The sequence below is a fragment of the Ziziphus jujuba genome, chromosome 12 (assembly GCF_031755915.1).
Source record: "Ziziphus jujuba cultivar Dongzao chromosome 12, ASM3175591v1".
Taxonomy (NCBI): Eukaryota; Viridiplantae; Streptophyta; class Magnoliopsida; order Rosales; family Rhamnaceae; genus Ziziphus; species Ziziphus jujuba.
This window is the reverse complement of record NC_083390.1, coordinates 7,660,648-7,677,919: the sequence shown is the minus strand read 5'-3', so window position 1 is coordinate 7,677,919 and position 17,272 is coordinate 7,660,648. Positions and strand designations below refer to the sequence as shown.

The window sequence follows — 17,272 nt, the reverse complement described above, 5'->3', positions numbered from 1 at the left end:
AGAAAAAAACATACCCATTTTATAATGTGTGTATATTAATAAATACATTTATTTGGGTAACGATGGGCATTGGTAGTTGGAGATCTAGGACATCTATGCATTATTATTATTATTTATTATTAACGTGTGGCTTGTTTTAGTGATATAAAAATAAAACGTTATGATTGACAGTTTGAGTCAGTTTCAGCAACCAAAAAAAAAAAAAGGAGTTTGAGTCAGTTTTGGACCGGCAGGTCCTTTTATTATTATTTTTTTCCTGATCGACAAGTACTCTTTTTTTTAGAAATTAAATTACATTGACGGTCATTCTATTTTATTCTTTTTAAATTTAACAAAAAAAGACAATTCATTTTTCTTTTCGCATTTCTAAAAAAAAAAAAAAATCATTTTTGTTGCAAAATATCACTTATTTTTTGTACATATATATTTTATAATTTCACAAATGAATTAAATGTTTAAATTTACTAATATAAGTTAGATAAAAATGTGATTTTATAGAGATGAAATATTCCAAAAAAAAAAAATCTGTAAATAGGGAAGAGTGCAACAACATGGAAACGTAAGGGAGCTTTTTCTATAATTTCTGAAAATACAAAGGTATTAATTTTATTTTATTTTTTATATTAAGATGGGGATTTCAATTCAGATTTTGGCCACTAAGCTATCCCTGCAAACAAGTATCCACATGAAATTTTTGTATTTTTAAAATGCAAAAGCATTTTCTAAAAAAGAAAAAAAAAATGCGGAAGCATTAAACTTTCACTTTATATTATACTATTTCTTTTTTTTTTCTGTCAAATATATTATACTATTTACCCATTTGTTTCTTTTTTTTTTTTTTGGAAAACATATTATACTTTTTACCTCAATACTTAATTATTATTATTATTATTGTGTTGGACCCTTTTGCAGTGTTAGTATCTAGAAATATCTTTATTTGTCATACATTTTTTTTTTTTAGTTTTTGCTTTCAATCTCCGATAATGATCATTTTTATATATGATCCCGATGTTGCTTAACTGTAATCAAATAAGATTATGCCCATTAATTTGTAGAAGGGTTTTTCTTGAGAATTCACATCTCTCACCTACTGCGATTAGATAATTAATGTAGTTTATGTCTAATATTCAATACCATGTAACGGTTGAATTCATTCAGCAACAAAATATATGTAATAATAGCACATAAATAAAGTAAAACATATATATATATATATATATATATGTTTTTAAATAATGGTTGAACTCAACGGTCACTTTCCTAACTGACGTGTAAAATGGGAACCAATGTCCATATTTCTTAATAAGTCCCCCCAAAAAAATAAATAAATAAATAAATAAAAATTTAATGTGAGTCCTTAAAGTCAGTCCATTAAAGATGGGTGATCCATTTTTTTAATGAAGACCAATTTTGAAAGGCACAAATATTCCTACTTTGTGGACGAACGCCATTTTGATTCAACTACTCAACCAAAAAGTCAAGCATATAATAATTAATACTCCCCACAACTCTGTCTTCTACCTTATATATATAAATTTCCATGGCTCTTTCATTAATAAAAGCAAATTTCTAATTTGAGATATAGTCGACGGAAAGGGTATGGAACAGCTTTGCTAGCAAGAAAAATGAGTGCCTTTTCAGACCCTGTAATAATTTCCTCAAGCTTTCTTGCCCTTTCTATTGTACTAATTCTTATCAAGATTTTTCATATATTATGGTGGGTTCCTAGTCGCATACAGTATTTGTTAGGTTCACAAGGGATCAAAGGCCCTTCTTACAGATTTATTTATGGAAACACAAAAGAAATTATGGGCATGAAAAAGGAAGCCATGGCCACACATATGAGTTTATCATCGCACGCTGTACTCTCCAAAGTGCTGCCTCATATGGACTCATGGATCAACATATATGGTAATATCATATAGTTTTTAATTCGTTTAATATATGTTTCTTTTTGTATTTTTCTTCATAATTTATTAGTATGGATTTATATTTGGAATTATTATATGAAAAAACAATAATTTTTGTCATTAAGATGTCTTCGAAACAATATATAATATATATTTACTAAAATTCTGACCACTTTTAATACTTTCTTGATAGGAAGAAATCATATCCAATGGTATGGATCTCGAGCGCAATTAATTGTGGCGGAACCAGAGTTGATCAAAGAGATACTTAATAATAGAGACAGAATGTATCCAAAAATTGAGATGCCAGCTTTTATCAAGAAAATGTTAGGAGATGGTCTTGTGAGCACTGAAAGTGGAAAATGGTTGAAATTGCGAAAACTGGCCGATTACGCCTTTCATGGAGAGAGCTTAAAAGTAAGCTCTAGTTAGCTTTACTATTTATTACTATTACAACCAGTATCTATTGGTGATGTTTTATTAATTTGGACATATAATTGTTTGGGATGTAAAATATTATTGGGTCAAACTTAAAATAATTCAATTATGCATTCAATGTGTAACATGAGCCTATTTTGAATATGAAAATTACACAGTATTATTTTAAGTCTGGACCAATCAAATTTAATTAATTTTAAAATAGTTTAATTGTTTGGATTGAGTTTGAAATAATCAATTCAATCCAAATTAGTTCCACATTTCAAACAGGCCATAAATATTCTTAATCAATCATCAACAGGCTCAAGATTTGAACAAAATGGTGCTTTTTTTAACATTATGCTAGAGTTACTTGCTTCTACAACTTTTCAAAAATCATACCTGTTGAAATTTGCAAGTGGAATGCAATCCATGTCATGTGTTTAACATTCAAAATATAAGTTGAGACACTCATACATATGAAGGAGTAATTTTTTTCTTTATTAGTTTGTTAAGTTTTTAGTTTTTATTTTTTATTTTATTTTATTTTTTAAATTTTTTTTCTCTTTTTAAGCCATGAAGGAGTGCTAAAGCAACCAAACCATTAATTATAGGCCTTTTGAAAGGGTGATGATTTTTTTTTTTTTTGGTTGCATAAATGTCCAATGAACTTTGTTTGATACTGCACTTTACCCTCTAATATATTGAATTACCACTAAATTGTGAAACTCTGCTCCCTAGACTACTTAAATAGTGAAATTTATCCCAATTTTTTTAATTCCACCAGGTTGCTCCTTTCTTAACTTCGCTCAATGCCTCACTATTGCATTTTACATGCTTTTTAAATGTATGATAAACACTATTTTACATTAGTCAAGAGGAATGTAATACTAATTCAACATATCAAAGGTGAAGAAGTGAAGGAAAAAAAAAAAAAAACTTTAGGGAAATTTTGTTCTTGTTGTTAAACTATGAGGCAAAGGGGTGAAAAAAAAAATAATAATTATAGGCCATTAAAACTTTAACATTCTAAGACAAAAAGTGGTATTTGAATAGTAATTGACTAATTAATGAAGGAAAACAAAGGAGTAATGATGGTACTAATTATGCTAATTTGTATGATGGTCTTGTTTTACAGAGTATGGTTCCTGAAATGATCTCCAGTGCTGAACTGATGCTAGAAAGGTGGAAACTATATGAAGGCAAAGAGATTAAGGTCTACGAAGAATTTAGAATATTGACTTCAGAAATGATTTCTAGAACAGCATTTGGTAGCAGTTACCTGAAAGGAAAGGACATTTTTGATATGTTAACGAGGTTGGTTTCATTAGCTTCAAAAAATGCTTACAAATTTCTGTTCCCGGGCATCAGGTAAGTACCTTATTAAATAATTAACACATAGAATTTGAAAATTATGACTACCTTTGTCTCATGTCAATTTATCATCATACATATCCATTTTGCAGCAAGTTTTACAGAACCAGTGATGTGATTGAATCGGACATGCTTGTGAAAAAAATACGCAAATGCATAATTGAAATAATCAAGGAAAGAGAATACAAGGTAAAAAGTGGAGAAGAAGACAATTTTGGGAGCGATTTTTTTGGATTACTTTTGAAGGCTCATCATGATACCAACTATAACCAGAGAATTTCAGTGGACGATTTGGTTGATGAGTGCAAAACATTTTACCTTGCTGGACAAGATACCACTAACACATTATTAGCCTGGACAATGTTTCTTCTAGCAACACATACAGATTGGCAAGAGAAAGCAAGAGCAGAGGTGCTCAACCTATTTGGCCGGAGTGGAAATCCAAATCCAGATGGTATCTCAAAATTAAAAATAGTAAGTACTTCAAAAACTCAAAGTAGAAAATCTTTAAATCCCAAATTTTTTTTTTCTTAAATTTTAATTTAATGGCAGATGGGCATGATCATCAATGAATCTCTAAGATTATACCCTCCAGTGGTTGCCAATGGAAGAAAAGTTGCAAAGGAAGTTAGATTAGGAAAGTTCATACTTCCCTCTAATTTGAATTTGATCGTCTCAACTTTAGCAATTCATCATGACCCTCAAATATGGGGGAAAGATGTTCATCAGTTTAAACCAGAGAGGTTCTCAGGGGGAGTTGCTGAGGCTACTAAGAACAACCTGGCTACATTTCTTCCCTTTGGAATGGGACCGCGAAATTGTGTGGGAAACAACTTTGCTATCACTGAAGCAAAGATCACTCTTTCCATGATTCTTCAGCGCTACAGCTTCACTCTTTCTCCAGCTTATGTCCATTTGCCCATTTATTCTCTTACAATTCGTCCAAAACATGGAATTCAAGTAATACTTCATCCACTGTAATTATAGGGTAGCAAAGTTCAATTTTCATATTACTTGCATTTGGTGGCTGTTGCGCTTAGCTGTGTTTGCTTAGTTCTGAAAATTGAAAGACTGGATCTTTAATATTACTCTGCTTATCAATTAGCTAATCCATTTTTTTTTTTTTTTATGGGTGAAAATTAGCTATATATATATATATATATATATATATGAGAGCTTTTACGATGCACACCGGCCGCATACGGATTGCATCCAAAACCGATATATTTTAGAAAAAAAAGTCGATTTTGCTGTGTATGCTGTGTACATATATACAGAAAACTGATGCTCGTCGTTTTGGGTGCAATCATCATCCTAGAATTACCCTATATACATGTATCATTCATTCTAACTGAAAACCAAACTATATATATATATATATATAAATCCACGGCAACTGCAAGTAACCTCAATAAATAGGTTGAAAAATCTAGCGGCCCATATATGATACAATTAGCCTGTTGGAGTCCAAATTTCTTGGGAGAGTCCAATTAAGAATTAACTTTATAGATAAGCTTAACTACAATTAACTGATATCTTACTATTGAAACAAATATTTGGTACAATATCAAGCTTTTCTAAATGTGATGGTATTTGTTTTTTTTTTTTTTTTTTTTGGGGTCAAAATTCGTGGTACTTTGTTTGTAACTAATAGTTTGAAAGGAAATGTGTAATTTACTTTTCAATATGTTTTTATTTAAAATTCTACTGGTAGAACTATCTAATGAAATAAAGATAATTTGATCAAAACTTTTATACAGTTAGATGTTCTTGAGGTTAAATTAAAACAAAATTCAAATGTGAGAAAAATTTATTATAGTTTTGACAAACATATGGAAAGTCAGGGGCGGATAAAGAGTTGGGGCCATAATTTATAGTTTTCTAAAACAAATTACTATATAGCATTATTCATTATTAACAATGCAAATATTTGCTAACATAAAAAACTCTTTTAAGTTGATTTTACAATAATTTTGTATAATTCTCTATAAATATAATTTAGATGAAATCTTATTTTTATTTTTTAAAAATCACATGAGTTCTATGTTTATGATCAACTACTCTAATATAAATAACAATGTTAGAGAATTTATTTATTCAGCGAAATGAAAATACCAACAAAAATCAACTATTAAAATACAAAGGTATTAACCAAATTAAAAGATTACACTAATATAAAAGACGTAAAAAAAATCATTAATTAATAATAAACTAGAAAACGAACAAATCCAAATGGAATATAAAAGTTCCAATAACTATTAACTAAATTAAATATTAACTAATCATTTTTATGAAAGTAATAAATATAAAAATAAGAATACTTTTCATTACTTACTTCTTTTAACTTTTTTCTTTTTTTAAGAAACATCGGCGTCAATGCATCCTAAATTATACACATTTTGATATCTTATATCCTGAATTTTACTTTTTAGGCATTTCATAACCTGAACTTTTCTTTTCCTTACATTATTTCATCTTCTTCCCTTTTTATGTTAACTTTTTAGTAGACATGTCACATGGTTAGAACATGGGATTAAAAATAAAGATGCAAAGTAATTATATATAGTTTATGATGCAAAATACATAAGAGATAAAAAATTTAAATAATCGCTATTTATTTTATAAAATATCTATTTATGTTTTAAAATTTAAATAATAATTTTTACATAATATAAAGATTCTTAAAAGAAAAAAAAGACCCATAAAAAAAAGATAAGCTATTTATAAAATATAAAAAAAAGTGGAAAATTATTATCATAAAATATATTATTTTTATTTAATACATGATTTTTATATTGATATTTATATTTATTATTTAGGAAAAAGATACCTATAAAATTGTCTAATATATACATATATATATATATATATTTAAATTTTTACTTTTCAAATTTATTGGTTTTTATTTTTTATTTTTTAAGGATATCTTCTTATGCAAAGATTATGCTTATTTTTGAAAGATTTCATTCTTAATTTTTTTTTTTTGGTACAAGCTTCTTTAAAATATAATGGTATTATTTAATATTTTTTATATTTAAATTAGTTTTTTTATTTCAATTTTTTTTGCATTTTGTACCTTAAACTATATATTATTGCACTTTACACCCTTATTTAAATCAAACCATGTATATATTATATCCAAACTATATATCTATATATATAATGCACTATCATGCCTAAAATCATTTAAAAATATAGTCAATCACAAATATTATTGATGCTTATTCCTACTCCTTCGTACGGTTGCTTCCAGACTCAATACAAGGTTTTATAAAATAATAAAATATTTTTCAAACTCCAACAACTAAATCAAAAACATTGGTATATATGAAATATCTTAAAATAATTTATACATCTATAAAATTACATAAATTAGATACTAAATGGTTCAATTATGCTGCAACTCCTTAGGATCTGAAATCCAAAATTGATATTTTTCACCCAAAGGCCAATTTTACAAAATTAAACCTTCCAATGGACCTATCAATAACTAGTTACACTAATTCAACTCTAAATTTGTCCAATTTGATCAAATTTTATCCAAATACAGTCCAATTTTATCTGGTATTTAACAAAATGATCCAAAAATGGAAAATTAACAAATAATGCCAAAAATTTATAAATTTTATATCAACAGGAAACTTAAGAGACAAGGGATACATTTTTGTACTCACTTTGGTCCAAAAATACCATCGGTGGCCAAAAAAAACTAGTAGGAAAACTCAGCAAAACTTCCTATTAATAAATTTCTCAAACTGTGAGAAATCTTGGCAAACAAAGCATGAAAATGGATTTAGAGGGTTATAAAAGGAAGGGAGGAGAGAGGGTAGATGTGCATGGATTGGCTTGAAAAGGCCAAAATTCCGGCCATTGTCGAAGACCCGTGACGATGCCGTTGTAAACTCGTCTTCCCGATCCGTGCTTATCTGGTGAAGTTAGGCCGCACAATTTTAAGGTTTTGTCAGTGGTGGGATGGGCTTCCTACAGTGGCCAAAAAAGGAAAAAATGGCAACCCGTTTGGTGTTCAAATGGGTTCGAGTTGACTCAATTTGGATCCTTAGGTCTGAAAGAGGTTTTTCAAGTTTGAGGGACAAAACAGGTATTTTGGAATTTGTTCATTATTGGACACGCTTCCCAATACTTATATAGGGCCTTGAGTCACTAGGAGACAAAAATTTAAGATTAGTTTGGATATTGATATAATATTGATACTTAAAACTTTCCAAAACCATAATTTTTTATTAGTAGCTTAGAACTTGGCATGATACTAGTCTATGAACTCGTATTGACAAACTCTACACAATGGTACATTAGTTAAAAATAGATATTGACTATAGAAAGGGTCAACATGGGATCCACGTACGATCTACTTAGTCAAACTCGATCAAACTTGTATAAGGAAGGGTATTTTGGTTCGAGTTGTTACATTATAGTGCGTTGATACTAATATATTTTTTTATTATTTTTTGGGTCAAATTGCTTCTTTTAATTTAAAAGTTATCACAAATCATTTTTTTTATTTGGAAGTATTCACCATTGTTGTTAATAATGTCTTAAAAAGACATTTTATAAGTTTTCTCTATCATATTTAACTTATAGAGTTTGTAATTAAGGAAACACTTATTGAAAATAATTATACAGTATGTAGATAAGTCAACATATAATTAAGGGGGCCAAATATATATTTGAATGATTTTTTAAAAATTAAAAAGCTTATGAAGTAGGTAAATAAGTCAATTCTGTAAGTAAGGGGCCAATAAATATTTATATAATATATAAAAGATGAATAGTCAGTGAAAATATGTCACTTATCATCATAACATTCTTTTAAATTCCCTCCAAAATTATCAATAAAAACAATTCATCTCTCTTTCTTTTTATTATTTATGGCCCCTATCAATATGTTAACTAGTACCAAGTGGAAAGACCATAAGATTTTTTTATCTTTAATTGGTTGTATCCAAAAAATATATATATTTTTATTAGGACAAAAATATTAAAGTAATAAATAGGATAAAAATATAATATTATATTTGTAAAATAATAAATTAAAATGTACCTCCATATATAACATATTTTAAATATTTTTGCATATACATATGTAAATATATAGAAAATAATAAAGATATTTCTTATTTGAACAAAAGAAATTACATAAATAATATAATTTTATTTTATTAGTGGAAAAAATTTAAAATATCCTTTTCAAAATATAATTGTTAAATATAACAAAATAAGATTTATATTCAAAATAAAGTATTATATTTTATTTTATTTGATATATTTTTTTGGTTGTATCCAAAAATATATCTTTTTATTATTTATAATATTTTATATGACGTTTGATTAAGAGCATATTGATTAGGACAAAAATATTAAAGTGTATAATGAAGACAAAAATATAATATTATATTTATAAAATAATAAATTAATGTATATCTCCATGTATAATGTATTTTAAATATTTTTACATATACAACATGATTATATGAAAAATAATAAAAATATCTCCTTATTTAGACATACGAAAATGGCATAAATAATATAATTTTCTTTTATTAGTGGAAAAAAAATTGAAATATCATTTTCAGAATATAATTGTTAAACATGGTAAAGTAATATTTATATTTAAAATAAATTATTGTATTGTATTTTATTTTATTTATCAAATATGTCAAATGCATTTGATTATATATTAGTAAGTGACACATTCCTGTTATTTAAAATTTTGGTACTCAATATTTTGTGGTTTTCTTTTTTTCCATATTTTTGTTTTGGTTATTAGAAATTTATTTGTTTTTTATTATTTAATTTTAATTTATTTCTTTTTATAGATCTTAATTATGATCATCTGAATCATAAGCATGGACGTGAAGGATGCAATGAATTTTTGGTTGAAGTTGAAAAAGCTAAATCAAAATATACTGTGAAAATTGATCAAAAAGAACAAAAAAATTTTGAAAGAGATTCCTCACTAATTATTAATTCACCTTTATGTATCAAATTTTACAAAATGATTGAGGACAAAAATATAAAAAGAAAAAGACATAAAAGATTATTTAGGGTAAGGATATGTAAGAAAGAACGATACAATCGCTTTGGCAGTGAGGTGGTACCAAAACTTTCGGACTTCGAAACAACTGCATTAAACAATAAGCAATTTATGACGATTAAATGTTTATCCCAAGCAATATAGTTTTTTTTTTTTTCCTTATTATGTTTCATTCTTTTTTTTTAGTCTTTCATATTTAAAAAATAATATTTTAACTTTTATTTGGAATGAAATAAAAAATAATTGTTTTTATTTAGTTACAATTTTGTTTTTTTTATATTTTCAATTTACTTAAAAAATAAAATTTTAAGTAATGTAACTGAAGCTATCGATGGCATTATTCCTTCTTGTATTGTTTTAGTGTCCCAAATCAAGTTTGAAACTAAAATAATATAAAAAAAACTATTCAATGAATCGCATTATAATAGTTTGCACTTCCTTTAATGCTTTGCATTAGTGAGTATGCAATTTTACTTAGATATAATAAAATGTAGCTTAATAAAATGAAATTTCATTAATGCTTAATAGCAATTAATCTTGCAAACACAAATCTCCTTTGCAACATAAACCCAAAATCCTATTTCTTTTCTACCCAAAAACCGACAAGTAAACCAAACATCTTTCTGTAATTAGATTCTTATGGTGTTGCCAATTTTTTTTTTTTTTTTTGGGTGTAAACATTATGCTGCAAAACGATAATGAATATCAAAACTCAATTTGAATTCCTTTTCATAACCCAGCTAATCTAAAAAGCCCAAAAATAAATATTTTTGTTTCAATTTCCAATCCCATTTCCTAAAATATAATTATAATAAAAATATTTAAAAATATTTTATAATCTATATATTGATATATTTATGGTTTTGTTACATTTATTTTATTGGTAAATAATAAGATTTTATATACAGTAATTAATAATGATATTGATATCTTTATTTGTATAATCTATATGTTAATATCTTTATTGCTTTGTCATATTTATTTAATTATAAAATAATAAATTACCTTACAAGGTATAATATATATATATATATAACCATAAATTAATTACTTTACAAGGTAAAAAGTAAATAATAGTAATAATAATAATAATAATAATAATAATAATAAAGGTAATTATATTACATTATAAAGATTTAATGTAGACATATTAATTACTTGTAAAGAATAAAAAAAAAAGAAAAAAGATAGTTAGAATAAAAAAATTACAAAAAGATTTATAATCTATATATTAATATATTTGTTAAGTTGTTATATTTATTTTATTGTAAAATAAGAAAAGATGTTTTATAGGATAATTAATAATTAGATTTTATATGCTAATACATATATATATATATATATATATATATTTATATATATATATGGATATGTAATAAATGGAATTTCAATATCATAATATATAAGATTTCAATAATAAAATTGATTTCCTTGTTTAATCTTTTGAAAATATGTGTAATCATAAATAAATTATCTTATAAGGTAAAAATGTGTTCATATGGTAAATTATAATAATAATAATAAATATAATTAAGTTACACCATGAGGATTTAATATAGGCAAATTAATTATTTCAAAGAAGCAAAAAAAATAGAATTGTATTCGAATTTCATAGATAGAAAATATTATATAAATAAATTTGAATTTAAATTTAAATTCCATAGATAGTAAAAATTAGATAGGTAAACACTTTTAAATGTGAACTTCATAATTGAATAGTATTATATATAGAGGTCATATTTTCAGTTTTTAATAAACTTTTACAATATAAATTGAAAAAATAAAATTCAGGTCTAAATAATACATAATAATAATAAAACTTTTAAATAAGTTTTCAAATATGGCCAGATAGGTTGATTTTATCAACCAGATCAACTCTAACAACACGTAATGGATGTTCGAAATTCAAGTTCTAAAACTTTCGAAGGTCCTAAGATTTAATGATAAATTAAAAATTAGTAGTGTTGAAATGGTTTTATGGATGAACATGTTTTTTTTTTTTAATAATTTTCATCACATATTAACAATATATTTGATATCATTATTATTATTATTATTATTATTATTATTATTATTATTATTATTATTTGGTATATCTAATTTCTATTTATTTCTATTATACTATTTCAGATTATTTTAAATTATTTTTTTATAACAAATAATACATATGGTATAATTTAAGATTTTGTATGTAAATGTGAATGTAATATATAATAGCATCAAAGCTTAAATATTATTTTTAATTTTATTCTTATACTTTATGGGTTTATAATAATAATATTATTATTATCACAAAGCATTCAAATGGTTAACTTTTATTTTAAGTTTTTTAGACGATTGATTATAATTCTTTTTCGTAACTTATTATCAAAACAACGTGTTTCAATTATATATTGTGTGCATCGCACATGTCTATAACTAGTTAAAAACATTTTTAAATAAATGGGACATAATATTTTGTTTATGCATGTAGGTCGTCATTTCCGATTTTTTTTGTTTCAACTTCTCAATTATTATACAACTCTAGTGCAAGATAATGACGGAAGGGTGTTGGAGAAATAAGCGAGTCAACAAAAGAAGACGAACCTCGAATAATAACAAGTCATATATGTTCTCCAAACTGATATAAAATTCCAAAGTACCATATACATAAATATTCAAATTAGTAAAAGAGAAATAATTTTTTTTTCCATAGTACTAAACAATACTAAATTATTTATTAAATAATATATATTAATATATTATTAGTTGATATATTAATATTATGCAATTATGGATCAAATGAACCTTTAAATTTATAAATAAATAAAATAACAAGCCAATGAAATCTTATGTGTCATTTGCCACTTCATTTGGTATATAAATTTAATAAACAATTTGGTCAATCACTCTGATAATTATTGTTATTTTCTCAAGATAAAATTTCATTTAGACCTCTTTAATTTGTCATAATTATATTTAAATCTACACTTTTGAAAATTTGCTATTAATATCCATTTAGTTTATGTATCTATCAAAACAAACTCATTTGTCAATTTTTATCAATTATTTTTTAAAAACCAAATAAAAGTTTGCAGTTAGTTCTTTATGTCTGTATAACATCATAAAACTATAATTCTAGCCTTTAACTATTCAAATTAATGGGTAAAAGTTGTCATATAAAAAATTAATAATAATTTTTTCAAAACTGTGGGTTAAAGTGTAGTTAATGAAAAATGAAGGGTCTAAATGAAATATTTCAATTTTAGGGGGAAAAAAAGCAATTTTTTCATTATTATTATTATTATTATTATTATTTTGTTTTGTTTTTGGGTAGAGTTTTCTAGGTACCCAAATCAAGAGGAATACTACAGTGTGGACGTTCTGCATACGGACCATAGGTATTGATGACTGTTTTTAAAAAAACTATTGTCAATATTTATATATAAAAATAAGTATTGACGATGCTTTTTCAAAAATTGTCGTCAATACTCACAGTCCGGATGCTGACCATCTGCATTATAGACACAACCAAAACCAAATGGCTATCATATCTAAGGGCTGGGTGTTAACGGCCTTGTCGGTGTCTTCTAAGTCCGATTCCGTGATTCGAATAATTTCCACCTGCTGCATCACAAATCCCTCTCAAGTTTGTCTCTAAGAAGTAATATTTTCTTTTTCTCTGCTCAATTGAGTGTAATGCTACTCATCAGGGACGGTCCTAAAAAATGTTCCTCCTTAAGTAAAATGGAGATGTCACGACGATTATCCAAAATATTTATTTGTCAGCAATCAAAATAATATTTTATTTAATCCTTTGTCTTCTTTTTTTCGTGTTTTTTTTTTGTTTTTTTTGTTTTGTTTTTGTTTATAAGGCATGCTAGTTGTGTTTTGAATTAAAAAGAAAAAAGAAAAAAAAGAAGCTAGCCCTTGTTTTATTTGGACGATCAAAGTGTTGAAGTATATACATAGATAACTATATAATCATAGACCCATCTCCAATAATCTCAAGATTTTATTTGAGAAGGAAATTGTATTTAACACCATCTTACAGTGTCTCCAATAGTTGTTATTGTTGTAATTTACTCTCTATATGATACAAAAATTATTAGTTTTTGATATTTAGAAATTTAATGATTATTCTTTAACAACACTGTTAAAAAGACTATTAATTAATTACTTTATTGTGTTAATATTTTTTAGTTCTTTAGAAAATTTCAAGGAAATAACTAATGACAGTTGTACTATTTGAGGGGTTCTAAAAGGTGTGATACATATTTAGGACAAACCCAAAGTGGTTAAAAATATAATTCGTCATTAATTTTGTCAGGACCCATCCAAAATTCCTTACCAAATCCTTAGACAAGGCGTGATCCCAGGAAAACCCTATTGGATCCTTCAATGAAAAATTTGGCAGTATCTCCCCTAAAGGTTGGACTTACCATAAAATTTCCTACACAAAACACACTTCTAACAATACCTTCTAATTCCTCCCATCTTACTACAATTTATTTCCACAAATTTGCAGCACTTCATAATAAACAGGAAACCAGTGCATTATTAAATAAATAGTCATTCAAAGTAATATAGAGAGAATCAAGTATCACAATGAGTATGAATTTAATACAATATAGAGATGGAAAGAAACAATACAAGACAAAAGGAAAAGAAAGAAGAAACTCCTCCGAAGACGACAACGAACTAAGAAGTCAAGCTCACCGGATTATCACGTCTACCAAACCTGAGCCTAGGAGAATGGATTTAAAAATGTGAAATGCTAGTCATCTCAGTGAGTGACCCAATCTACTATATAATAATAATAATAATAATAATAATAATAATAATAATAATAATAATAATAGTAATCATCATCATCATCATCATAATAATATGATACACTTGATTGGTTAATAATAACTAAACAAATAAATAATAATTAGTTGAAAAATAATATATTCTCTCAAAACTCTCACAATTCACTTAGTTGAAAAGCTTTCCCTTTTTAAAACATTTTCACAAAAGCTAGTATTTATATACCCCAAAAATCAAGAAAATCCATAGATAAACAAAATACAAATGGAATACAAATAATTTGGAATTTAAAATTTTATGTTAGAAATACTTTAAGAACAATTTATTAAATTTAGAATAAAATATCATAAGATAAAATAAAATCATAATTAAACTTGTGCCAGAGAAATTTGACATAAAACAAAATTAAACTCAATATATATATAATTTATAAAATTTATTAATTAAATCAATGAAATAATAAATAATAGAGGAATTATTATAATTAGTTTAAAATACCTCAATTTGCATACGCAATAGAATACAATAAATTTCATGTTAAAATCCCACATTGAAACAATAATGAAAGCATGAATAAATGCATTTAAATAAGTAGAATAAATCAATCAAATAAAAAAATATTTAAATCAATTTAAAATATTTATTTGAAATAAATGGTAAAAATATAATAGAATTTATTTTAAAACACCAAATCAATTTAAATAGTAAAATCGTGGTAAAATGCATTTTTAAAGCATTAATTGAAATAAATGATAAAATCACCATTAAATACATTTTAATTTTAAATACTCTTTTAAAACATCATTATTTTGAAAATTGTATCAAGAAAATCACTTGATACACCAAACTATATACCAATGTTATTTGACGGTACCCAGCATCCCAAGCACCACCTGACAGGGAGGTTAAAGAGAAAAACCAGCATATGATCACTTAGCATCCCAAGCGCTGCTACTATCAGTCATCCTGGCCATGGAGGGGGCAGTTGATACTCACTGTGCATTATATCCTGCCAGCCCTCCGTCCAATGGCATCCACAGGACAATCCTATAAACCTGCGCAGTAATCATATTCACATATATAATACAGAATATAAGTACTGTATGATGCATTTAAAAATTAGTAAAATCATATATTTTTTAAATCTTAAAATCTCATAAACACCACTTTTAAAATCCATAAATCCACATTTCTTTAGACCATTGTCATAATTCCATCACTTAAAATCCATCAATGTAAATCCATGAATTTCAAATCCATCAATTTAAATAAATACACAAAATTTCCAATGGCATAAAACTAGATCCATAAATATATAAATGCATAAATATATTTTTGAAACATAACATTTTAAACAATATTTTTCTCAAATCTTCAAAATCAATTTAAATCAAAGATATCCTTAAAACCACATAAAATTTATGCATAGTTAAATTTCACAATTCATCAATGCATAATAAATTTAAAATAAATAATTTCTTTCAAATCCGTTATAAAAAATAATATTAAAACCACATGAAATTCATATATTATTAAAATCATATAAAAAACATTTATTATGCATCATAAATTCAATAATAAACATAACAATAATTAATAAGAATTTAAAATCATAATCCCTTTAAATTCCCAAATATATTTTCGGCAACAATACATATATTAAAATTATCATAAATTGGCAATATAAATTTAGATAGCAATTTTATTGAATCTCTAGTGTATAAAATATATTTTTCAAATAACCAATTAACACAAAATATATAATTATCAACCCAAAAAAATTTTGAAGGTGAGTCACTAACCTCGAGCGCAGGAAATCAATCAAGATCCTCCATGGGATCGGTCCTACGACTCACATGTGCTCTTAAAATATCAATGATACACAAAAGCGATTAAATTAATATTTTCATCGAGTATTTTATGCACGATTACCCAAGGGAGCTAATACAAACGTTTATCAAAATTTACAAATGATATACCAAAACAAAGCTTACGATGCGAGGATTACAAATTAGGTCTTACCTTCCGGAGATCGAACTTGTTGTGGCTGAAATTTCACTGGAAATGTCTCGGAATTAATGTCCACAAATCTCATGATCCGTCAAGAATTGAGGGAAAAGGACCCCTGATATGGACTCAAGGGGGTCAAATTAGTGGGAGAGGATATATGGGTTCACTGGAAACTTGTCGGAATCAGATTTCACGGTGACCCGTTGTGCCCACCGGGAAAGGTCACCTCCGGCAGTGTGTCCGATGACCAATCGTTGTGATTTTTGGTGGGAAGGTAGATCAAAGGATGCGTAAGTCAATGGGACCGACGATGTCAAATATGGTTAGCTAGTCTGGGAGAAATTGATGGTGGAAAGAAATGGCGTGGCTGACAGAAAAAGCCCCGATCTAGGCCCGTCGGCGGTCGGTTGGCCCTGGATTTTGGGTGGCTGGCTGGAAATGAAGGGAGAGTGGTGATGGTCCACCACGTGTCAACAGAAAGTGGCCAGAGGATGGTTAATCGGCAGTGGTCGATTCTCACTCTCTTTCCTCTTTCTCTCTCTTCTCTCCCACCTTCTCTCACCTCTCACCTCTCTCCACATTAGCCATTTTCACCAATTAAAAAGCCACCCATGGGTGCCACTATGCACTCATGGGTTTGGCTAAGAGATGACACATGGCACGGCACTGTACACACGGTTTACACCCACGCGATTAAACATAAATTATACTATATTTG

The 17,272-nt window shown here is 26.5% G+C and overlaps 2 protein-coding genes across 2 annotated transcripts in view; both read left to right on the top strand.

The window, feature by feature from the left end:
- LOC132800212 (uncharacterized) overlaps window positions 1-17,272 on the top strand; it is a 181,727-nt gene that overhangs the window by 83,717 nt on the left and 80,738 nt on the right. The gene's annotated exons all lie outside the window — the stretch shown is intronic.
- LOC132800192 (cytochrome P450 CYP749A22-like) lies at window positions 1,549-4,822 on the top strand. The gene is made up of 5 exons (XM_060813241.1): window positions 1,549-1,911; window positions 2,104-2,327; window positions 3,466-3,698; window positions 3,794-4,175; window positions 4,254-4,822. The coding sequence occupies exons 1-5, from the start codon at window positions 1,626-1,628 to the stop codon at window positions 4,680-4,682; spliced, it is 1,554 nt and encodes a 517-aa protein (XP_060669224.1). The 5' UTR covers window positions 1,549-1,625; the 3' UTR covers window positions 4,683-4,822.

What these genes read in the sequence shown, in the direction of transcription:
- LOC132800192 (XM_060813241.1), top strand. Translation starts at nt 1,626, where the DNA reads ATGAGTGCCTTTTCAGACCCTGTAATAATTTCCTCAAGCTTTCTTGCC. An exon ending in TTCATGGAGAGAGCTTAAAA is followed by an intron (nt 2,328 to 3,465) that starts GTAAGCTCTAGT and finishes CTTGTTTTACAG; the next exon opens with AGTATGGTTCCTGAAATGAT. An exon ending in GTATCTCAAAATTAAAAATA is followed by an intron (nt 4,176 to 4,253) that starts GTAAGTACTTCA and finishes ATTTAATGGCAG; the next exon opens with ATGGGCATGATCATCAATGA.